Source organism: Labeo rohita, chromosome 13 (genome assembly GCF_022985175.1).
Source record: "Labeo rohita strain BAU-BD-2019 chromosome 13, IGBB_LRoh.1.0, whole genome shotgun sequence".
Taxonomy (NCBI): Eukaryota; Metazoa; Chordata; class Actinopteri; order Cypriniformes; family Cyprinidae; genus Labeo; species Labeo rohita.
Window position 1 is genome coordinate 15,986,798 of NC_066881.1, and position 25,303 is coordinate 16,012,100.

At 36.5% G+C, this 25,303-nt stretch overlaps 1 protein-coding gene across 34 annotated transcripts in view; it reads left to right on the forward strand.

Annotated features, from left to right (window-relative positions):
* camk2g2 (calcium/calmodulin-dependent protein kinase (CaM kinase) II gamma 2) overlaps positions 1-25,303 on the forward strand; it is a 77,207-nt gene that overhangs the window by 47,748 nt on the left and 4,156 nt on the right. Inside the window, exons 8-20 of one of the 34 annotated variants that reach the window (XM_051125251.1) lie at positions 502-585; positions 769-863; positions 3,262-3,384; positions 3,655-3,738; positions 5,082-5,124; positions 5,392-5,454; positions 8,261-8,301; positions 8,998-9,030; positions 16,275-16,319; positions 16,697-16,751; positions 20,849-20,953; positions 23,980-24,111; positions 24,536-24,611. In XM_051125251.1, coding sequence (XP_050981208.1) covers positions 502-585; positions 769-863; positions 3,262-3,384; positions 3,655-3,738; positions 5,082-5,124; positions 5,392-5,454; positions 8,261-8,301; positions 8,998-9,030; positions 16,275-16,319; positions 16,697-16,751; positions 20,849-20,953; positions 23,980-24,111; positions 24,536-24,611 — 979 coding nt within the window. Of the gene's footprint in view, positions 1-501; positions 586-768; positions 864-3,261; positions 3,385-3,654; positions 3,739-5,081; positions 5,125-5,391; positions 5,455-8,260; positions 8,302-8,997; positions 9,031-13,362; positions 13,441-16,274; positions 16,320-16,696; positions 16,752-20,848; positions 20,954-23,979; positions 24,112-24,535; positions 24,612-25,303 lie in introns of all 34 variants that reach the window. The other 33 variants (XM_051125249.1, XM_051125250.1, XM_051125256.1 and 30 more) reach the window with 33 other exon arrangements.

Below are 25,303 nucleotides of genomic sequence, written 5' to 3' on the forward strand. Positions count from 1 at the left end.
ACCAGTCTGCTCTTGGCTTATATTGAAATCCTTCGACATTTTTCTTTACAAATCCTCATTTTGTACTAAATTGTTTTTTTCTTTCTCCACTCTGCGCCTGCATTCGTCACTTCTGAGCAGCGCATCGATTCACTACAGGAGGCCTTTATTCACCTCCCAGAGCCGTGTGAGACACTTTTTTTTTTATTATGGATGGATGCACTTTATTGGACTTGTTTTGGAATGAAGAAGAGAAACACCCACTCATTGCATTATAAAGCTTGAAAGAGCCAGAACAATTTTAACATGACTCCGATTGCATTCATCTAAAAGAAGGAAGTGAGTAAATAATGGGCTAATTTTCATTATTGGGTGAACTAACCCTTTAATGCAAACACAAATGTTGTTGCTTTATTTGTAATGCCCAGAATTTGGTCATCATAAAAAGAGATTGTGTTGAAGATTTTGTGATTTGAAAACTATGCATGTTAGATACAAAACGTATACAATCACGCATTGCAGGTTTTGCCGGCACCCCTGGATACCTCTCCCCTGAAGTCCTGAGAAAGGACCCCTATGGCAAACCAGTGGATATCTGGGCCTGTGGTAAGATTTTCACCTGTTTTATTTAGATTGTCCACATTAAAATTATTCCTAGTCTCTCTTTGTTTTAGTGTCTTATAGTGTTGTGTAGTTGTTCAATTTTGTCAATAATCAGTGTAAAAAATATGTGATATTTTGGAAGTACTAGTACTAGTATGAAGTTACCAATTTGTGTGTCCTGGGCAGGTGTGATCTTGTATATCCTGCTGGTGGGTTACCCTCCTTTCTGGGACGAGGACCAGCACAAACTGTATCAGCAGATCAAGGCTGGAGCCTATGACGTGAGTAATCACACTCACTGTTTGCCTTAATGAGCTCTCACTGCTTTATAATCTAATGACTCTGTTTTAGATCTAATCAGACCTGAATATTTGTTCACATCCACATTATCACTCAAAAGTTTGGAGTCGTTGTTCGATATAGAAATCTTTTGTTACAGTAATAATAAAAGTTTGTTAGTGTGCAAGTGTGAAAGAAACACTGTGTGAAAGTTTTCACATTGCGTGTCTTTTTAAATTCCAAAATGAACCTTTGGTTGCACCGGAAGACACTGTTGTTTCAACTTTCGATAAACTACTCCTCGCTCCAAGCAAAATTGTGCAACTCCACTCTTCACTTAGCACTGCTCACATATCTGATGTAATTAAAGCAGGCGTTTACAAAACAGGCGTGTCGAACAAAAGGTCTGTTTATTTAAAATTGTGCTTGTAACCCACTTTAAGTGGCACTCAGCTCAACCAGGAACAGAAAGTGAAAGCCCTTTTATTAGACCTGTCTTTATTGCCCATCAGCATGTTGACAGAGATGCTCTTATGGCCGTCCCCGTACAGAGATTTCAGTGCCACTACATCAACCCAGAGTGGCAAACCCAGATTGAAGTCTTTGTTAATATTTAATTGGTTGGGATAGAGAGCAGAGTTACTCAATAATAAATGATGCCAGCCCCCTCCTCTAGAGCTCAACAGAGGAACATACAGCTGAGGAGTCTTCATCATTATCATCATCATCATTTCCTCAAACCCCAAAGGAAAACCAGTTTAAAGTGGGATATTTCCTATTAACACTATTCTATATAGCTTAGGTCACAACAATCTTGCTGATGGCATCGTGTCATATTTTCTTGTCAGTGCAGTGACCAGCTGTAGCTCAAAGCTGCTGTTTTGTAAACAGTCTAGCATGTATGGATTCACACTAATTTGATTTCATTTGTGCTTTCCCCATCCCTTTTAGTTCGTATAGGCTCTCTAAGTGCGTTGGAGTATAGCATGTTTGTAGTGTTTTTTGCATAGTGGCATTGTCCATTTGCTGGAGTGCTGCGTTGTGGGAGAGATGTGATTACAAAAGCCAGTTTTAGTTTCAGCATTGTCAGCCTTCCAGGTGGAAAATACCACTTTTCCATCCATCACTTTAGCTGCTCTTCTTTAATCTTATTAACATCCATTACAAGCCATGGAAGCCATCGATTGTGTGTTTGTCCATGTTTGTATAGCTTTGAGCGCTCGTTTCATACGAAAGTATGAGACTACTGAAAATGCTGCTACTTTTCGTTGTTTCCTGATGAAATACACGTTTTCATTATAGTTTATATTATCAGCATCAGCATAAAGTTGATTTAAAGGATTGGTTCACTTCCAGAATAAACATTTCCTGATAATTTACTCAACACCATGTGATTTAAGATGTTCATGTCTTTCTTTCTTCAGCTGAAAAGAATTTAAGAATTTTTTTTTCCTCTATATAGTGGACTTCAATGGTGTCCAATGGGTCGAAGGTCCAAACTGCAGTTTCAGTGTGGCTTCAAAGGTCTCTACACAAACCCAGCCAAGGAATAAGCATCTTGTCCAGCAAAACAATCAGTCATTTTCTAAAAAAAAATTACATTTATATGCTTTTTAACAACAAATGCTCATCTTGCACTAGATCTGCAATGCACATGCAGATTTTCATGCATTACATAATCATGTTGGAAAAGTCATGCGTGGTTAGTTCTTTGTCTGTGTAGTTTGGTTCAGCAAGGCAGGGTACGGCGAAACGCTCTCATTTTCTCCTCCAACTTCAAAATCGTCCGACATTGTTGTTTTACCTTTTTCTGTAGCCAGGCATTTTGACTTTCTTTGCTTTGTAAACACTGGGTCGGTACTTCGGCCTACGTCATGCCTGCATGATTACACAATGCATGAAGTCGAGCCAGTGCAAGATGAGAATTTGTGATTAAAGGGTATAAATTTAAGGGGTTTTTTTTAGAAAATGACCAGTTGATTTGCTAGATAAGACCCTTATTCCTTGTCTGGGTTTGTGACGAGCCCTTTGAAGCTGCAACATGTTGGCCATCATTGAAATCCACTATATGGAGAAAAATTCTAAATGTTTTCATCAAAACCTTACTTTCTTTTCTGCTAAAGAAAGAAAGACATGAACATCTTGGATGACATGGGGGTGATTAAATTATCAGCTTTTCACAATACATATCCTTTTAAAGTAGCTACAGAAACTTGTTTAAATGTAAAAAAAAATTTAATTGGGCCTCTCTTTTTTTCATCGTAACATTTTTGTTTTAATTGTTTTAAAATCTTTGTATTTCCAGCTTTCATTGAAACAAACCACATGTTTTCACTGTAGACCTCACTTTATATCAAGATCTTAGTAATCTTCTCTTTCTCTTGTCCTTTTATGTCTTAGTTTCCCTCTCCAGAGTGGGACACTGTTACCCCGGAGGCCAAAAACCTCATCAACCAGATGTTGACCATCAACCCAGCGAAGAGGATCACGGCTGACCAAGCGCTCAAACATCCATGGGTCTGCGTAAGTAAACTTAAACCCCCAGCATTTTTCATTACATCTCTCAAGGCTGGTTTATATTGTTGTCACTTAGCTTTTCACAGTTACGTTCAACAACTGGCATAATGTCATACAGATTACACTCCAGTCTGCAATGAAGTAAACATCTGCTAGCCTGTTTGGTTGATGAAAACAACAAATGAGACTTTATATCCAATTTGTATTATATACAATCTGTCATAACCTAAATGAATAAAGATTTGTCCTAAGGTCTGACGTCTCTTTCCCACTTAGCAACGCTCCACTGTTGCCTCCATGATGCATCGTCAAGAAACCGTTGAGTGTCTGCGCAAGTTCAACGCCCGCAGAAAACTAAAGGTCTGATTCATTCATTTCCAACACAATTAGGTTCAATATGTTAACATAAGGTTATGCATTTGCTAACATAAATAAAGTACAGTATATTTGCACATCATTTATATCAAGGTTAATGTTGTTTTTTACATATACTGATACATTTTTTACATTTCAAGTGTACATTTAAATTAGTGCTGTCAAATTAGCATGTTAATGCAGGCGATTAATGTTTTTCAGATTAATGACGTTAAAAATATTTAACGCAGTTAACGCAAGGGCGGGGCTAGGGTTGGCCACCCCATTCACAACTGCTTTTTTTTCTTGACATTAAGTGCATTTATTTAGTCACAGAACCTCTTTATGACCACATCAAACGGGAGACTTTTCAGACGTGCACCAACTTTACTTACTTGCCTGGCGGCACTAGTCAAATGAGCGTGGGAAGGGTACAGGTGACGAGGAGCTTGAGAAGAACAACAGTGAACTGTGGTCAGGCCATATGTCAGTAAAAAGAAATTTACCTGTCTTGTCAGCAGTTAACGGTACTCGTAGCACGTGCTTCAGTTACATGCACAAATGCGGGAGAGTGCGCTGTAACCTGTATAATTTCATATTAAACCACGAATGAAACTACGAGGATGTGTGTCAGATCTGCGTCACGTTAAGCCACATAAGCTAATAACCCAGCTGCTGTGATGTCTATTAATCAAAGAACAAAAGAAAAAAGAGGAAATCAATAACCTTTGTAGCTTTAAGGATTCGTCTGTATTTAATTTAGTGTTTAGTGTTTGATAACTTTATTCAATTTCTGTATATTTCCTACTTGCTGAAGGGCACAGGTAAATAATGTGTTTATGTTTTAAGTTCAGTTAAATTAGAAGTTGTTATTTTTTTAAAGCCTGATAAATGTTACAGTTGAAAGCTCTCAATTATACTGTAATGTTGAATGGCTATAGTCAAAGGCTAAATATTATGAAAAAAAGAATTTCCTAGAGACATCAGTAATATTCAGTAATATTGGTATCAGTGATACCTTCAGTCGTAAAAAATATTTAACAAATATTAAAAATATACAGTCTGTGTTGTTTTTGCATTAATTTGAAGATTGAATGTGAAATTATTGCAATATAAAAGTATATTAAAAAACTTTGTGTAACAGAAATTTTGTGTAAAATGTAAAATGTGAATTCATACATGAACCTAAATTAATAACAATGTTAGTTTGACACCTAATGAATTAGCTTATGTTAACAAACTCAAACTTGTTTAGATTACTAAATGTATGATTGTTTGAAGATTTAGCAATGTTAATTTTTATTCTAATTCTAGATGAGATACTAAATTAGCATTTGTGTTTCCCGCAGGGGGCAATTTTGACCACCATGCTGGTGTCCAGGAACTTCTCAGGTTAGTGTCTTATTATCCTTAGACATATGAGTGAGACTTGTGCTCATAAATTGAGGGATCAGTATGTTACGCTTATGTAGTTTCTTTCGAAACTTTGATTTTTGTAATCTGGCCCCACTTTCCTGACTGCATAGAGAAGCTTTTGGGCTTTGCTTTAGGTTGCTTTGTTAGGATACAAATTGGGTAAGTTTTTCTTGTGATACCGGAAAGGCTGAGCTTCTTGCTTGAGTCAGTCTCTCCAAAACGACATGCTCTTTTGTCCAATAGTGGGTCGGCAGCACACCACCCCCGCCACCCCCACCACCAGCACAGCTGCACTGGCACAAGAAGGTACGTGAGATGGGCACTAGGGGGTCGTTGCCCACTGTCAGCCTCCGCATGTGACCAAGGGGAGCCTGCTATACCCTTGCGAACGCACGGGCACTGAAACTCTTCTGAGAGGCCATTCGATATGCAAAGAATACATTGCACACGCTCCAGGGTTTGGGTTCATTGACTGAATTTAGTAAATTTAAATTCCAGATTGATTCAGTAGAATGCATATCTTGTGATTCCTCAAATGAATGTGAATTGACAGATATAAAACAAGATCAAGGTGAGAATTCAGTCACTCTCAACCCTGAGACGCATTCATATCCCTTTGTCCTTTATGACTAAAATCTAGGATGATGAAGTCGACCTTTGCACTGCACTAAATGTCTTTACAAAAGTACTTGTCAGAAGATGTTTTGTGTCATTGTCAGCAGATTGGGATGGTAAGAAGAGTATAACAAAAAATGTATTATGTCTTCCAAGTGGTGTCTCTCTGGAAACATAATGCATTATGGGTTTGCACTCTTGGTGATGGTCCAGGGACGCTCCGGTGGAGGTATTTCTAACAGAGTCACCTTAAGGAACAGAGTTTCATTACAGATTTAGTTCCCTTGTTTTATCATGATGGTTTCTTAAGGTGGCTCGTTCTCCTTATATACCTCACAGTCCAAAGTCAGGTCGGCTTTTGGTCAACCAACCGCACTGGTATGAAATTGTGGGTAGATGCTGACATGCATTTTCCTGTAGGAATGAATGTTTACGTCATGTATGTATTAGCATGCTCTTAAGGGGAAGACTTATTGAGAAGAAACACTGTATTGAAGTCTTCACAGTGGGGATCACTGTGGCCTGCTTCGAAAGTACCTTTCAGCATGTGTTCGGGTGTCTTTGTGCATGGAGGACCCGAAGCAACAGGATCCACGTCTTGCTTTTTGTTCATTTCTTAGTTTCTTGCCTCTCTTCATATACGTCTTAATGAAAGTGGCATGTCTGCAAATGCTCTGCCAAGTGCTTCTGTTGCTTTACAATGATACTTAACAGTTGCAGTGGTTTATTTAAACCTCAGAAGTACATGTAATTTAATAACCAGAGGCAATGTATCAGCCAGGCCATTTAACAAGCTGCTATTTGACTATTTTGAGAACTTTGGCCAATGACCATGCCAACTTATGAGTTCATTTTAAGTGTTTTGTTGCAGTGTAAAATGCTGTAATGTCACTTTTGATCAATTTAATGCATTCTTGCTGAAAAAATGATTAATCTAATTTAATGTTTGAACAGTAGTGTGTACAGGAGCACTTTACTGGCCATCGTCCATCCTGCTTTCTCTATTGGAAATGGCTTTGACTATTTAAAAAACCTCTTATTAGTCGTCCACTAATCTTTTTAACTCACGCTAAAGTCGTTTTTGATCCATTCCATACTATCAACAAGTGCAGCACACAAACTCATTTGACCCCATTATACAATTTTAATTACGAGACCAGTTTAATTAGGAGCACAACAGCTGAACAGGTCAGAAAAAAAGGACTTATCGTCCGACCACTCAGTCCTCTAATGAATCAGCATTTCAGCTCTAATGTGCTAGAGTGAACTGAAGCAGACGTTGGCATTGGTTTGTCAGATCTGCATGGAGTCTTGTGGAGGAAAAATGCCTTCAGTGATGACAGCAGGCCAGACAGGAGATGCCTCTGCACAGCATGGGCCCAGCATGAACAGAAAATCTTCCAGTTTTGCTTTGATTTGCTTGATTATTTTGTTTGCCACAGCTGTTTTTCTTTTTAATAATCTGTTGATTGATTTATCTTACCTTTTTCCCTTTTTGCATTCTTTCCTACCTCTATCTGCTTTCAAAGGTAAGGGAATTTGAAGATCCTACTTAGAGAGTCTACTTGTGACTATCTTTGTATTTTTTGTGCATATGTGTTGGCATTGTGTCTCATTATATCATGTTTCTGTTTATGAGAACACAGGGTAAGATGTGTTCATGAAATATGTTTCATATCAAACTGAGGTGGTCTTTCATCTTTCTTGTTGACATGTTATTTGGTACCGGAGCTTTGGTGTTTGTTTGTTCACTGGGTTATAGGTGTCATTTCACTGCCCTATGGCTGGTTATTCTGGTCGTGTGACTTGTTTTAGCCAGTGTAATTTTAGCATTATTTATGTATTATTATATCCACTTTTTTCTTCTATGTGGAAGTAAGCTAATGGGTGAGACTTCCGGTTCATTAGCTGCTATAAGGAAATGACGAGAATAATAACAACGTGCAGTAAACGTTAAAACTGTTTGTACTACAAACCAATGCATTTATAATTAAGATAATACATTAAAATAATATGGTAAGATTTGCAATATCGAGCAGCAAAACAAGCTGTTTTGTACAGCTAAAAATAGCTGGACGCGGATGAGACCAGAAGCCAAACCCATATAATTTACAAATGGCCGTGCTAACTCTTACGTGAGGAAAAAGGTGGATATTGTATATCTATTATAGTATTTATTAATATTTTGAATTTGCTTTTATTTTTTTATATTTTCAGTTTTATGTTTAAGTTTTAGTAATTTTGTTACATGCTTATCATTTTATTAGTTTTATTTGTTAATTTTATTTGTAAATTTCATATTTATTTATTTATTTTATTTTCAAATTGACGTTTTTCATGTAATATTTTATTTTATTTTAAAACTATATTTAATATTTTTTAGCTAGCAATACCAATACTGTTTTTTTCACTAAACAAGCAACATTCGTATGTCAGTTTCTTTAAACCGCATTTCTAAGTTATTTTTTGTATGTTTGCTTTCTCTCTCATCTTTCAGCTTGCAAAAGTTTATTGAACAAGAAGTCCGATGGCGTGAAGGTAAGCCCCACACGCATTTTATAAATCTCTTTCTCATTACTTTCAGTAAGTTCTTGAATCAGCATTGTAATCAACAATTATAATGTTTTTGTATCATAAACAAATGCCCAGTTCTTCTCCAGTTTTTATGTTTACAAGATTTTTCCTGCCATATTTATTTTCCTTCTTTGAAGGACATATTATAAACAGAACTGACAGTCAAGCTAACCAGCAAATGGTTTGCATAAACCAAAATGATTAAAAAACTCTGTTTCGAATTTTAAAATGATTAGCTGCTTACATTTTATTAGGCTGATATATTTCAGTGTGAGCTTGAATAATATCCCCCCCAAAGGGCGGACCATTCTTGATATTTGCTAGTCCTGAGTCATGGTAAAATCTGTTGAAGCAGAGAGACTTACTCAACCCTGTGCCGTCTCTGTGCATGCAGTGAATCGTCAGCCTTTCACCAAGCAACCGAGAAGCAAATACTTGAAACAAGTCTCGTCAATAAATCGATTTCAGCAGTTTAACACTTGTTGCTACTAAACACCTGTCACACATCATACATGGCTTTGCAACTTCTTGTGGTTGTTTATTTTTCCTCTCTCTTTCTTCTCTGTGGGATCTAACTAGCAGCTTTATTTTTTTTCCTGTGTTCACTGGCCTGTTTTTTATGCTTCCCTGTTTTGCCCTCCTCTGTTTCACCCTGTTCAGAAAAGGAAGTCAAGCTCCAGTGTTTATTTGATGGTGAGATCTGTTCCGTGTCTCTCCCCTTTTTCTGACTCTCCCTCAACACTTTCTCACTCTCTGGCTCTCTTTTTTTTCTTGGTTGAGATGCTCGAGAGTTTGTTTGGGTCTTTTTTTGTCTCATTGTAGGAGTCATAGGATCATCAAACATTAACAGAGTCATGTTCACCTGTTCAACTCTGTTTTAATACATACACATGCTTATATCGTAAGCCCATTCTCCGTGAAGTTCATTCTTCATTACCATTGCATCTCAGTGCTTTTTTGGTGAGCCAGACCAGGGTTTTGTCTGACAGGTTTCTCCTTGACCTTAGTTTGGTCTGTCTTCGGCAAGGCCTTGATAAACCCTGTGAGCTTCCTCCAGCTCATCCCTCTCTGCTTTCATGGGCCTTTAGAATCAGTAGCATGTAGCCACTGATTATAGCCAGGGGTGAAGTTTGCTCAGAGTGGACAAAAGGCTCTTACTTGGTGCTCTTCAATAGGCAAGAGAAAATTTAAACGCTACTGAAACAGACTCAGACAAACAAGCCTTTCTCTCACTGGAACTCCCCTTTTTCCCACAGTCCATAGTGCGGCAGGCGAGTTCTGTTGCCATGGCAATAGCTGCAGTGGCTGTGACATCAGGTTTCAACAAAAAATGAAGAGCCCCTCTTACAACTAAAAAAAAACTGTTAAATCGTTTTTCTTTCTGTTTATCTTTTTGAATTTCATTTTTATTGTGGTTGTAATGATGTTTTATTATCCATATGGATTTCAGTGAATTTTCCCACCTCGAAGAATAAATACATTTTCCTCTGTCGTCAAGCAATTTAAAGTAAATTGCAGCAGCAGCAGTTGATGTCTGTGAGTTAGCCATGGCAGGTCTGTCACAGGGGATGCTCAGGTCTACAATTTTATTATCTAACAAACATCATTGAGACGTTTGTGCATAAGTTGCCATTTCTCATGTCTTGAGTTTCTCCATTAGGTCTGGACATATGCACACCCTGATCGCAGTTTTACTCCCCTCTCGGCATTCATGGTCCGTATAATCAAGTAGACCTGGTCATTTCCACTGAACTATTTGTGGTCTTGAAATCTAATAATAAACTTAAAGGTCAGCCATTCGTAGTTTAAAGGGGACATCAGATGCCCATTTTCTACAAGTTGGGATGATTGTTTAGTCTTCATGAACATACTTTTGGTAAAATTCCTCAATGGTTATGTAAAACAACACAGTTTTTACCTTGTCAAAAACGGCTCTGTTCACAGCAACCCATTTTGGTGCATGTCTCTTTAAATGATAATGAGCTCTGCTGACCCCGCCCCTCTCTTCCATTTTTTGTGTATTTGGTGGCACGTCAGCACCAAAAACAAAACTGCTCGAGCATGAAATGGCAGACAGCGTACAACTAGCTAAGGGAGGAAATATGCTAATACGGGACAGTCTGTAAGCGTGGGTGGGGTCTGAGCATGATGTCATACTGCTCACAGAAAATCAAAATGGCTTGATAATTAAGTTATACTTTTATTAGTTTTTATCTTTTTATTATATTATATTGTTCTAAAAAATAATGCTTTAATTTAAAAAAACTGTTATATTTTATATCAATATGAAATATTCTTTGTTAAAATTGACATTTTTAAGCAATGGGGTGATATAGAGGCAGCAAGTTTTATTCAATGAAGACTGAATGCACAAATAGAGCAGTTTCTTTAAAAAAAAAAAGTAGCTCCTTTTTCTTTATGGCTTGGGATGAATAACTTTTGGCTACTGTTTTGCTTTAGTCTGTTTGATTAGTGTTTGTTAACCTGTTGAATCTTTCTGTAAGGATTCTTGACCGTTCTTCTCAAGAATCGTCTCTGTTTTACCGCCGCCTCTTTTCTTTCGTTCTTATCCACATTTTTCTTCCCATAAGAGTGGTTGTGGCCATTTGTAAATTTTGTAAGTCTGGCTTCGGGTCTCATCCACATCCAGCTATTTTTATCTGTACAAAAAGCTTATTTTGCTGCTTGATATTGCAAATTGGTTTGTCCTACTATATCATTGTAACAAATTATCTTAATTATGAACACACTGGTTTGTAGTGCAGTTTTAATGTTTACTGCACGTTTTTTTTCTGCTGGCTATTTTTGTATAGTGGATAATGAACCAGATGTCTCATCTATAGATTTAGTTCCGTGCTGAAGAAAAAGGTGGACAGTCAGACTTTGTTTTTTTTGGTCGCAAGTTGTACCCTGCATCGATTCACAGAGTCAGAGGTCCAAGCGTAAACTCTTCTCGCTAAAGCTTTTCACTGCATGCACTAGTGGACTATCAGGGTCTTGTGGCTCCATGACAGTAACATTGCCTCTAGTTGTTACTCTGCCAACAAAATAGTAATTTAAATATTTCTATAAATACCAAACTTTATTGGTAGCCTTCACACATTTCTATGATTCTGATGAGTTTTTTAGCACTGGAGGAACTGTTGTATCAATCTTTATGGATTTATTCAAATACAGTATGTGGAATGTATTTACACATTTATCAACACTGTAACAAATTCTTTTCACATAGATGTTTGAAAGATGCGAAAGATGCTTACATACTATAATTAAGTAATAAAAACTAAACATTTTTACAAAAAAAATTATACAGAATCTGCAAAATGTTATTTTACCAAAATAAGAGGGATCATACAAAATGCATGTTATTTTTTATTTCGTACTGACCTGAATAAGATATTTTATATAAAATACATTTACATTTAGTCCACAAGAGGAAAATATTGAATTTATAAAAATGACCCAGTTCAAGTTTACACGTACTTGATTCTTAATACTTTGTTGTTACCTGAATGATCCACAACTGTTTTTTTTTTTTTTAATCTTTTTTTTATTATTTTTTTTTTTTATTTATTTATTTATTTTAGTGATTGTTCATGAGTCCCTTGTTTGTCCTAAGCAGTTAAACTGCCTGCTGTTCTTCAGAAACATCCTTTAGGTCCCACAAATTCTTTGGTTTTTCGGCATTTTTGTGTATTTGAACCCTTTCCAATCATGACTGTATGTTTAAAATGACAGCTGAGGGAATCATATGCAACTATTACAGAAGTTTCAAGCGTTCACTGATGCTTCAGAAGGAAAAAACGATGCAATAAGCCAGGGGTGAAAACTTTTGAACAGAAGAAAGATGTGACTAAATATCATATTTTTGTCATTTAGTACTGCCCTTCAGAAGCTACAGAAGATAACAAAATAAGTTAGGTTTACCCTGATATTTAAATTCCAAAAGTTTTCACCCCCAGCTCTTAATGCATTGTGTTTCCTTTTGGAGCTTCACTGAGCATTTGAACCTTTTTTAATCGTTGCATATGAGTCCCTCAATTGTCCTCAGTGTGAAAAGATGGATCTCAAAATCATACAGTCATTGTCGGAAAGGGTTCAAATACACAAAAATGCTGAAAAACCAAAGAATTTGTGGGACCTGAGGGATTTTTTTATTTATTTATTTTTATTTTTATTTTTTTTTTGAAGAACAGCAGACATTTTAACCGTTCAGGAGAAACAAGGGACTCATGAACAACTATCACTAAACAAAAAAACCCAGCTGTGGATCATTCAGGTAACAACACAGTATTAAAAATCAAGCGTATGTAAACTTTTGAACAGGGTTGTTTTTATAAATTCAACTATTATTTTCTCTTGCGGACTATATGTGAACGTCTTTTATGTGAAATATCTTATTCAGGTCAGTACTAAATAAAAAATAACATGCATTTTGTATGATCCCTCTTATTTTGGTAAAACAGTTAACATTTTTGCAGATTCTGCAAGGTGTATGTAAATTACTGATTTGAACAGAATACTGTGTACTTTGTAGAATTATTGAACAGGTATGACAATAAGAAACAACCATTTAAAGGAAGCTTACTGGCTTCTTTTGTACAGCCACTGTGTTTTATCTTTGTTTTTGTCAAGAACTGTAATGTGATTTTACCGATGCATAAGAATTTCTTCATTATTTTTCATTTTGTAATATTATCCACCATCAGTAGTTTAAATCTGTTTCTGTATAATCAATGAACCTCTCACAAAAAAAATCACATAGTTTTCTTTCATTAATTCAAGTACAGCTAAAAGTGCTTACTTCATGAAAGTGTATCTTTACAGGTGCTCTAGGGCACATTACATGAGTGTTCTGTTACTTAGAAAATGTACCCATACAGGTCCCGTTACATGCTGTACTGTGGTTTTTCGACGTGTCAAGTATGAGCTGAGGCTGTCGGTTCTTGAATGGCACTGAACAAAAATCATTTTGTGTTGTCATTGTTTTTTTGTTTTTGTTTTTGTTTTTTGTTCTTGCCCCAGCCACAGACAAACAACAACAAAAACAGTGTAGTAAGCAGCAGCACCAAAGACAGCAGCATATCATCCACTGCACCAATGGTACCTCATCTTAACTTTTTATTTCCTTCACTCACAGTCTTTCCTTTTCTTAGTCCTTAAGTCTTTGTTTAGCAAAAGGCTTTATCAGTTTGTCCCATACCTGTTGTTTTGACTTCCACCACCCATCGCTCAATCCACTCAGATGAAGATGTGTGATGTTGCTCATGGTTTTTGATGAGTTGAACTAAAACATCTGGTTTGTGCCTGTGGATTTCTCTCTGACTTCCTATTTTACCCAAACAAACTCGCAGGAGACGTTTGACAGCTTAACACACAAACCCTGTACTTTATAAAAACAACCAAAAAAAAACTTCAAATAACTTTTCTGTTGGTGAGATAACGCTTTCTTTAAGCTAGTGAAATGTAGATAAACCCTTGCACCTTACCTTAATCTCAGTCGAGTCTCCAAGGGTAAAACAGGATCATTTAATGTCAGGAAGCAGAGCTGTTCTGTTTGTTATGAAGATGCAGTCCCTAATTTTGCATTATGGGTAATTGCTCTTTTGATTGATGAATGGCTGTTACCCAGTTTACAGCCATCAGAGGACATGAGACATCTAAAAGCTGAGATCATTACGTATTATCAGCATAAAATATGATTAAAAATTTAAATATCAAAATATTGATATCTGTTCATTTCAGTATATCTCAGTGCTTGTTTTTGTCCTTAACTCCATATTCATGTTATGTCAGTTTCTTTCAGTGTTTTAAATTTTCAGTTAGGTCTCAGACTTTTGGACACTACAGTGTCCCTGTCCTCATGTTACACTCACCACCCAGACCTTGAAGTTGCTCGGGCTGACAGGCGATGAGGGGTTTTGTCTGAAATGCATCGGAGGGAATGAAATTGTAATTGGCTCTCAGCATGTAGGGACTGCATCTTCAAGTCTGCATTGACAGGTTGCTTATTAGAGGGTGTTGTGTTAGTGGTGGTGGAAATAAAGTAGAATCTAGTGCGCTAGACCGTTTGTTTATATGTGGGGTGTGTGTGTGCAAAGGTGGGCTCAATGCTTTGTGTTTTCAGGAAAAATAACATACTGTGGCATTGAAAGCTAACTGTTTATGTGGTGTTAATCATTTCTGTTATGTCTGTGTGCTGTTGGTGACTGGGGTTGGTCTTGGAGAGAGACTCGTCAAGCTTAATGACTACTTCCTTTTCCACTGTGTTTCTGTGGTTAACTGTACCCAATCCTTGCTTGCATATCCATTCATCTTCAGTTCCTCGGTATAATATCCTTCTTTACAAAAATTGTAGTTATTGTATACAGTGGCCTCAAAATGTATTTACACACCTAGCTCACACTTAAAAGTATGAATGCCATTGTGCATGTTATTTATTTACATTGAATATTTATTTGTTTATTTACATTAATGAATTCATTTTTAATTGTATTATTATTTATTTATTTTGATATTTCTGGTTATGAAACGTTATCAGTCTGATTTATTAATTGATTTAATTAACTGATTGTCAAACATTACCGTATCATGTGCATTATATAACAAAACACCAAACCAAGTGGCATTTTATTTTAAAGAAAAATTGCATAAGCACATTCATTCATTTCTTAACTTTTTTTTATTAATGTGTTTGTCATTTCTGGTTAGCAAGCATGAGTGTAATGTGATGTGATGTAACAAAACACCAAACCAAGTAGCATTTATTTTAAAGAAATATAGCACATTTATTTATTTATTTATTAATTCCTTTTAGTTAATTTTGTTTATTTATTTTTATTGATATTTCAAACATTAGATTCACATGATATAACAAAACACCAAACCATATAGCATTTTTTTTAACTTTATTTATTTATCTATCTATCTATCTAGCTATCTATCTATCATTGTATTTGTTTATTTATTTTTATTGATATTTCTGGTTGTCAGACATTAGTGTCACATGATATAACAAAACAACAAACTAAGTACTATTTATTTTAATGAAATATAGCACAGTCCACATTTTATATATTTATATATAACAAACCACCAAACCAAGTGGCATTTTATTTTAAAGAAAAATAGCTGAATTATTCATTCATTCATTCATTCATTCATTCATTTATTAATTTGTTTCTTATTTTTTTTATTATTATAATTTTATATAATTTTATAACGCATTGAATTATAACACATTTTATTTATTTATTTATTTTTAAATTGTTTGTTTATAAATAAAAATAAAAGCAAATGATACCAAATATCAGTTATTGTATTGTGTATTATATGTGACCCTGGACTACAAAACCAGTCATAAGGGTACATTTTTTTAAACTGAGATTTATAGATCATCTCAAAGCTGAATAAATAAGCTTTCTGTTAATGTATGGTACAATATTTAGCTGAGATACAAATATTTGAAAATCTGGAATCTAAGGAGAAAAAAATCAAAATATTGAGAAATATATTTATGGTAGGAAATGTACAAAATATCTTCATGGAACATGATCTTTACTTAATAGCCTAATGATTTTTGGCATAAAAGAAAAATCGATCATTTTGACCTATTTAATGTATTGTTGGCTATTGCTCCATACAAACCCGTGCTACTTATGACTGGTTTTGTGGTCCAAAGTCACATTTTGTTTAATGCAATGAAATTCATATTTTAAGTGTAAAATAAGTGCCAAAATGCATTTTGTGGCCACTGAATACATAGTATTAACTTAAGGAACTCAAGTGCAGAATTTTCCAATGTCAGTGTTTGATGTACATTCTGGCTGCTGACAATCATGAGAGTAGTGCAGTCTCATCATGCTAGTTGTGGAGTTTGGGTCCCTACACCCTCTTACCTCAGCCCTGCATGGTAAACTCTCTCCTGCCTCCCCCAGGAACCACAGACCACTGTCGTGCACAATCCAGCCGATGGCATCAAGGTAAGCCACCTCTTTTAGCTCTGCATCGAACACCAATCATTTGAGCCACTTCCTAAAACCACAACCCCAAACCTTCACAAATATCACTCAAATGACGGGGGCTTGCCCTCATGCTAGGTTGGCTGGTTTGTGCAGGGCTTGGTGTGTTCCTGTGAGAGCACTGTTTGTGTGTGAGGGTGTGCTGGGGTTTAACTGTGCTTGCGGGTGGTTATTTATGTGTGTGTATTTGCTGATTAACAGTGTGTGCACTGTATATTGTTCCACACGGTTTATAGACCCTGTCTGCAAACCCGCATTTCTATACTTGTTCTATTCCCGTTTTCCCACCATCATACAATCACCCCTCCATCTTGCACATTGTCTCTCTCTCGTCACAGGGGTCTACAGAGAGCTGTAACACCACAGAAGAGGAGGACATGAAAGGTAGGAAAGGTACTCTATCAACTCCTCATGTTCTCTGCATGTCTTTCTCTTGTTCTCTGGGATCTACAGAATGGGATGTGTACTGGTGCAAATATTCATTAAAAAGGTCCATTAGTTAGTGTAATTAAAGCCCTGTTTACACCTGAAACTTAGATCTGTCCTGTGACAACAATAGCTCTGTCTTAGATCTTTCACCAAAACGTTGCTTTCAAGACCATTTGTATCTTTTGCCTAAGTGTGTCAGTAGGGAATATCAGTTTTAGATTCCAAACATTCCTTTTGCAAATTGTAATTATCCACTTAGATTTTTGTTTGAACAAGCAGTCCGACATCAGATGGAGATATGAGCTCCGCATTTTTGAGTCCATCTGAGATTACATGAAGAGACAGAAGCAACTGCAACTTTTGCCAGTTGGTCACACCAAGCTTATAGAATAACTTCAGTTTATTTATGGGATCCCATGGGATTTTTGTAGAAAACATCCTCACATTTTTTCAAAAGTAGGCCAAAAATACAAATTGGTGATTTTGTATCAAAATGTACATTATAATTTATATGGCACCATATTATTTTTAGAAGAAAACGCAATCATGAAGTTTCACCCCTAAACCCAAGCATGTCATCCAAGATGTCCATGTCGTTCTTTCTTCATTTGCAAAGAAATTACATTTTTGAGGAAAACATATTAGGATTTTTCTTTATATAGACGTTTTTCCTGTCAGCCTGACTTTTAACCTGAAGAATGCTTTGCATTTCCGGTCTCCAGTGTTTCTAGTCAAATTAGCGTATTTTCCGAGTTGTTGCTCTAATGTTAAACCTATTAAAATGTTTTTAAAAAGCACATGGCTCCATAGCACCATCACTTTGCAATGTGGCAATGACTGACATTTGTCAGTACCTCGCTCCTCAAACTTTAATGAGTGTGTAGATGACACAAAGCTGCTGACGTTATCTACATTTAAAAACAGATGGGCGCTATTTGAATGGGTTCCTATGGAGACCGGAACTGAAGAGCATCTAATCGGAAGTTAGAATTCGTAATGGCGGCGCCCATCGTTTGCTCAGGAAAAAGATCTACAGTGGACTTCAATGGTGGCCGACGGGTTGAAGGTCCAAATTGCAGTTCATGTGCCAATTCAAAGGGCTCTACATGATCCCAGTCGAAGAATAAGGGTCTTATCTAGTGAAAGTATAAGTCATTTTAAAAAAAGTAGTAGTTAGTAGTAGCTAGTCTCGTCTTCACGCGTTGCGTAATCACGTTGGAAAAGTCACACATGGTTAGTTCTTCGCTTGTGTACTTTGGTTCAAAAAGGTAGGGTAGGGTGAAAAACTCCATCTCATTTTCTCCTCCAACTTCAAAATTATCCCACATTGTTGTTTTACCGTTTTTGTAAAGGACTTTCTTCACAAGTTCTCTTTGTAAACACTGGATCGATACTTTCACCTATGTCAAGCGTGCGTAATGCGTGAGGTCAAGCTAGTGTAAGATGAGCATTTGTAGTTAAAAAGTATATAAATTTGTATTTTTCTTAGAAAATGACCTATCGTTTCGCTAGATAAGACCCTTTTTCTCGGCTGGGATCATGTAGAGCCCTTTGAATCTGCAATTTGGACCTTCAACCCATTGATCCCCACTGAAGTTCACTATATGGAGAAAAATTACGTCATAATTACTGTGTATGATGAACAGATTTAATTTAGCCTTTTATTCACATGTAAACATTGATCAAGGCACATCAAATATGGTTAACAGAGGCCCAGACATATATATGTGTGCTGATCATTGTTTATTTGTGAACAAAAACCTGTTTTTTATGTATTTTACATGGTGTTTATACTACAGATTCAATGTTTTTGGACTGCGTCTGAATGTGATTACAGCGAAAGGATCATGAAATGCTTTGGACAGACTTAATTACCAGGTGTAAATGCGGTTGAGGGTTGTACACTTTCCCAACTCTTAAAGAGAAATAGTGGTAATGAGGGCCAGAGGGAATATATATTATACAGATACAGGCAGAGAATGATTGACAGTGGGATTAATTCCTGTGCGGTGAAAGGACCTTCATGGCATGATAATTGCTTTGCGTGTATGTTGACAGCCAGCTCGTCAGCTGTAGAAACATTGCTGGTCACTACAGCAGCGGCTATAGTGTAGTATAAGGCACCAAAACAGGGTCAGACTGACTGATTGCTATCATGAATCAGCACAAGCTTTGCTATGAAAAGGAGCCGTGCTGTGAATGCCAGAGTTACCGTGACACTGATGAATTACAAAGTTTTGTGTTCGTATAATGAATGTCCACAATATCTGAGGGAATATTCGTTTTACAGCACTGACCTTTAGAGACAACAAATACCCCTTCTGGAAATCACAGAGCCTCCGAATCACATCTCAGTATGTTGTCTAACGCGGTCACATGGTGGTTCATTACAGCACAGCAATATTACATAACTCAATTATACACAACCCTTGCATCATTCATCATCAGATGAGATTTTTTTGTTAAATTCCAAGTTATTCTAAGCTTTAATTTTGTCTTTTGAGGGCCGTTAGATAATAAAACGTTTACTTTAACGCTTACTTTAATCACTTCTATTCAATCTGGGAAACACAAGCAGAGGTTTAATGGGTCAGTGGAGCTTTAGGATCATTCATTACTTAACACTAATCTAAGTTTGATGGTTAGGCAGTATACTGGGACCTAACCCTCAGAGACCAGAGCTTTTTTAAAGAAGTAAAGTATATTATAAGCAAGGATGCATTAATTTGATTAAAAGTTACAGTAAAGACCTTTATAATGTTTTAAAATATTTCTGTTTTAAGTAAATTACCTTTTGGGTAGTTTTTCCCCACAAAAATAGTACGCATCACAACTGTTTTCAACACTGATAATAATAAGAAATGTTTCTTGAGTAGCAAATCAGCATATATGACACGGGACAACAAAACCAGTCATAAGAGCACGGGTATATTTGTAGCAATAGCCAACAATACATTGTATGGGTCAAAATTATTGATTTTTCTTTTATGCCAATAAATCATTAGGATATTAAGTAAAGATCATGTTCCATGAAGATATTTTATAAAATTTCCTACCGTAAATATATCAAAACTTAATTTTTGATTGTTAATATGCATTGCAAAAAACTTTATTTTTCCTCAATATTTATTTATTTTTTTTTTGCATCCTCATATTCCAGATTTTCAAATGTTTTTTTCTCAACCAAATATTGCCCTATCCTAACAAACCATACATCAACTGACTTATGACTGGTTTTGTGGACTATGGTCACATGTTAGAATGATTTCTAAAGGATCATATGACACTAAAGACTGGAGTGATGGCTGCTGAAAATTCAGCTTTACCATTACAGAAATATATTAAGTTTTAAAATATATTTTTATATAAAGCATTTTAAATTATAAAGATATTTCACAATATAACTCTTTTCACTGTATTTTCTATCTATTAAATACAGTCTTGCTAAGCTGAAAAGGTTTGATTTATATCAAACTGTTTATAACACAAACTGCATAAAACTTGTCGTCATGTTTTATCCATTTTTTTGTTTTGTTTTGGGATGAATTTTGAAAAATGTTTGACAGTTTTCAACACTGAGTCAAGATAACAAAGTTCACCTAGTTTTATCTCACAGTTCTTTCAAGAGTGGGTCTCTGAGGGTTAAACCTCACAAACCATTGACTTGCGTCATAGCAGAGAGGCCCAAAGATCTCACATTCTATACCAGGGTGAAAATATGTCCTGGTCAGAGAAGTCTTTCAGTGTAAATACAAACAGCTGTATAACATGTCCTTGTATAGAGGTATTAGAGACATAAAGGTTTAGACATTTTTTTTTTTTTGCACAACATTACCCTTTATACTAATTGCTTTTTGCTCTTAAGTTGCATGGACATTTTATTTAAGCATGTATTTTTTTGTGTACTTTATTGTGTGTGCCATTGGTATTTTTGGACGATCATGCAAATTGTGTCATCATTTCATATATAAATATAGCACAAAAGCCAAGCTGGAAAAAGTCTTGTGGTATAACTCACCACAACAAATGTCACATTTTTTCCCCCTAATTGTCTGTGTCAGTATCGGTGGGCGGGGCTAGCAATGACAGTGCAGTGGTGAGCCAGTGCAGTGCCTCCGAGGAGCCAGCTCCTCAGCCCGAGGCCTCTCCCCCCTGCCCACCACCCAGTAAGTCAACTGCTACAGCAGTGACCTTATCAGCTGTTTCTACAACTCCCTATTGGACTCATCTGATCTCTACCTCACATATTCTCCGTTCCCACTGTTGCCACTGCTATAGAGTATCTCACCTTTCTAACCTTGTCATTAATATGCTACAAAATAAATCTGGCTGTGATGGACTCAGTGGAATTCTGCATTGTTAAATACCATAATTTTATGCTTTGGTGTCATTACGTCAGACACGGGGCACATTTTTGCTGTTCAAATGTGATGCATAAAAGGATATGAGTATACTGAATACTAAATGCTACGTTCACACTGTCAGTTTTTGGGATTGACAACCGCATTTACTTACAGGTGTGAGTCTCGAAATGTCCCGTTCACACAGCAGCAAACAGTAGCGTCTCGAATACTGTCTGTATGAACGTGCAACGGGAATCAAGCCTGTAGTCCGTACCAGTAACCATAGCAACAGTGACCAAAGTAATATCAAACATGGCGACGTCCATAAAACTGAAAGTCTTATCATTTTCTGAAGTGTCCAATCGAGCCGCGGGTTCATCCATTAAACCTTCATTAACCGACAGTTAAATTTGGGTGGAGAGCGTAACATTTGAACCGCGTGGCAAACGTAAATCTGACCGGAGCGGCTCATTTATCATTCACGGTGCGTTTCCACTGGCACGTAGCGTGTGAAAAGTAGGCAAGGCCAGGTTTTGACGTATGTTACCGAGTGTTTGCGGAACTGCTGGATTACTGAGCTGAAATCACATATTATTAAAAAAGTCTTCCAAAAGTAAATGCACTTTACATGCTTTCATTATATGCAATGGTGCTACTAAAGTGTTTAGTTTGCGAACCGCCAATAAAAGAAGTAGATGAAACGCAAACAGGGTGTAAGGATTGTTTTCAGAGGCGTGCTCTGCCCTAAATTTGACACACCTCAAAGCAATGGCGTTGTAGTGTTGCCAGCGGCACTGTGCGCAGATTTGAAGCTATAGTGGAAAAGCACCATTAAGGACTCAAATAGTAGACTGACAACCGTATTCTGCTGCTGTGTAAACGTGGTCTTTGTCTGTGTGTGTGTGATGCAGGAAGGTTGTGAACGTGTGGATTTAGTCGTTTCAGTAAATTCACTTATGTACTAAGTATGTTACTAAGTAAGTTCTAAGTTAGAATATAAGTTACAGTGCGTTTTTGTAGTATATGAAGCTTTTTTTTAATCTAAAAACAATCAAGGAAAATGTGATTCCTTATGATGTGACCCCTTCAAGACATGGCAAGTTAGATTTATTTCAGGCTTGCTTAAGTCATTAAATAAAATGCTACAATAAAATGCATGCTACATGATCTGCTGTAACTCACATTGTGCGCTTATTAGCGCAATCAAGGACAGAGATTGTCACCTAATTTTGAGTCTCTCGCTGTCTACTATTTTGCCCTTTACTTGTGTACATCCTCACCTCTGACATGGAAAGAATTGCACTGACCTTCTCAGCCAGAGTGACCTTTTCATTTATTTATCTGTGCGACACTGAATACTTTGAGTGTGACAGATGAGCAGAGGGCCCGTGCTGGGACTGTACACGACAGACATCTCTCAACACATGCACATACTGTGCATAGATCTACTCAGTGTTGCTATTACTCCTCTTGTGTTCTTCATTAACTCCTACTGCTGTATATAGATTACTGCCACTGTCATAACACAGGCTGTATCGTTTTCGCATCTCTGTCTGTTTTGGCTGTATGTTGAGTTCAGCGACTGCTCAAACCACTGAACCAGACTGCTGCAGGTTTCTGTTTAAAAAAACCCATGAGATCTGCCACCATCTGCTGGACTGTTAAAACAAACACTACCAGCTCTCTGCTTCAGTATGTTGCAGTATTGCTACTGTAATCCTCTAGATAGCTTTCATACATATTTATTAGTTCTGCCAGTGTGTGTTTTCTTTTCATTAATCAAATGCTGTAATCATCTAATTACTGAATTTATTTCTGCAGTGTTTCCGTGTGACATGCAGTGAATAGCAGTGCAGTGGTTTAAGCAATGTTTGCAGTAGCTTGTTATTTTATGTTTTATATGATATAATATTAGTCAGTGGTTCTCAGCCTTTTAGTCTTGAAGGCCCCCTGTTGTCCAACACAATATTACATTAAAGCATGTATAACATTTTATAGGATATCCCATCGTAGGATGGTTTACTTAAAGGAGAAGTCCACTTCCAAAACAAAGTTTAAATGCAGCTTCTAATGATCCCAAATGCGGTTGTAAACCCAGCCGAGGAAGAAGAGTCTTTTCCAGCGAAACAATCAGTTATTTTCATTAAAAAAAATAACATTTAAATACTTTTTATTCTCAAACACTCGTCTTGCCTTGCTTTCGTTGAACTCTGTGTATATAAGGGGGTTAGTACATTATATGTGAATCTTTGTGGACTTCTGCTTTAATACAGAGTACTTTTGAAAGTCATACCCTCCCAAGAGCCCCTAGTGGGCCCTGAATCCCCTGGTTAAGAACCACTGATCTAGATTTTTGAATTAGTGACCGAGATGGTTTGGAACAGAATACTAGCTTACTACTAACTGAATATTGTGCAGTATGCACATCATTTTTAAAACTATTTTTAATGTAAAAATACAAATAGAAAAACATATCTAAAAGTATAGAAGTACATCATTTTAATATAATTTTGTATAATATTTCTTGCGTACATTTTTGTAGACAATTTTCTGATAAGATAAAGAGTGGAAGGTAAATTTGAATGCATTATGGGATGTAGTATCTGTTTAACACTACACATTTTGTCAAATGTGAGGTTTTTCAGATAGTTCATGAGACAGAAAATTTGCATATTGTGCACCATATATATATTATATACAGAAGATGTAGTAAGGTAGTATACTGTTCTGAAGGCATCATGTGTCTTCTAAGTAGTGCTCATTTTGTTTCTCATGCTTTTGTTTTGCTGTGGCCTAGCATTTCTTTGTGCTTAGTTGCAGCTTTGTTTATTTGTGCCGTTGTCTTGCAGCCGATCCACCACATGATGTTAAGAATGTTGCTTGGAACAGTTCAGGTCAGAGCTCCTGTCCTGATTTAGAGCCTGCTGTACCTGCTCCAGCCTCCACAACTCCAGGGGGCAGCAGCGTGCACAGGCAGCAGTGTAAGTCTTAGACTGTTGATTTAGTGATAGACATAATGACGTTTATTTTTTTTCTGAATGGAAGACCTGACATTCCCTCTGGCTTTACCAAAGTCCTTGCAGTAACAGTCCTCTAGCAAAACATGTCTGTTCTAAGGGATTACAAGTGTTAAATTTTTGTTTTTAATGGTTGGGTTGTGGTTTCTAAACTGGTTGAAATCAAAAGTGTTTAATAACCATTGAATATAAGTCATTCAAGACCCCGGCTTGTGCCTAGGAAAATAGTGCTTATCTTGAAAGAGAGCAGCCCATTCACAACCAATGTATGCTGAGCTGAATGTGAGATTTCAAAAGCAGATAGTTAGGAACAAAAAGTTGGTTTGCGATTTTTAAATAATGGTTGTGGATAAAACTTGATTGTTCCTTTTATTTCTCCAAACACCAGCACGAAAGCAGGAGATCATTAAAATCACGGAGCAGCTGATTGAGGCCATCAACAACGGAGATTTTGAAGCTTACACGTAAGTACTGTTTTATATGCTGTTTCCACCTACCATACCACTGATTAAACAGATCTTAATCAGTTTGCTCTGAGGATTTTATGGATTTTCATAATTTTTGTTGGCAGATTTTAAAGTACTTAAATTAAACTAAAATCATGCTTTCTGAGGTACAACATGCATAAGTGATGATTTCATACATTTCTGGAATAGTTTTCTACCAAACTTTGAGAAAGTACACAAATAATAGCCAACAAAATCTATAAACATTAATACAGCAAATATAACAAATAACATATCTTGTGTGAAAAGGAATAGCTCACCCAAAAATGAAAATTCTGTCATTAATTATTCTCCCTCATGTCATTCCAAATGCATAAGACTTCTGTTCATCTTCAGAATACAACTTAAGATGTTTTTGATTAAACGTGGGAGCTTTCTGACCCACATCGCAAATGATACGTTCAAGGCCCAGAAATGTAGTAAGGACATCATTAAAATAGCCATCAGTGGTGACATCAGTGGTTCAACTGTAATGTAATGAAGCTTCAAAAATACTTTCTGCGTGCAAAGAAAACAAAAATAACAACTTTATTTCCTTATGACAGTTGAAGCACTGATGTCACATGGACTATTTTAACAATGTCCTTACTACCTTTCTGGGCCTTGAACGTGTCAGTTGCGTTTCTGTCTATACAGGGTCAGAAAGCTCT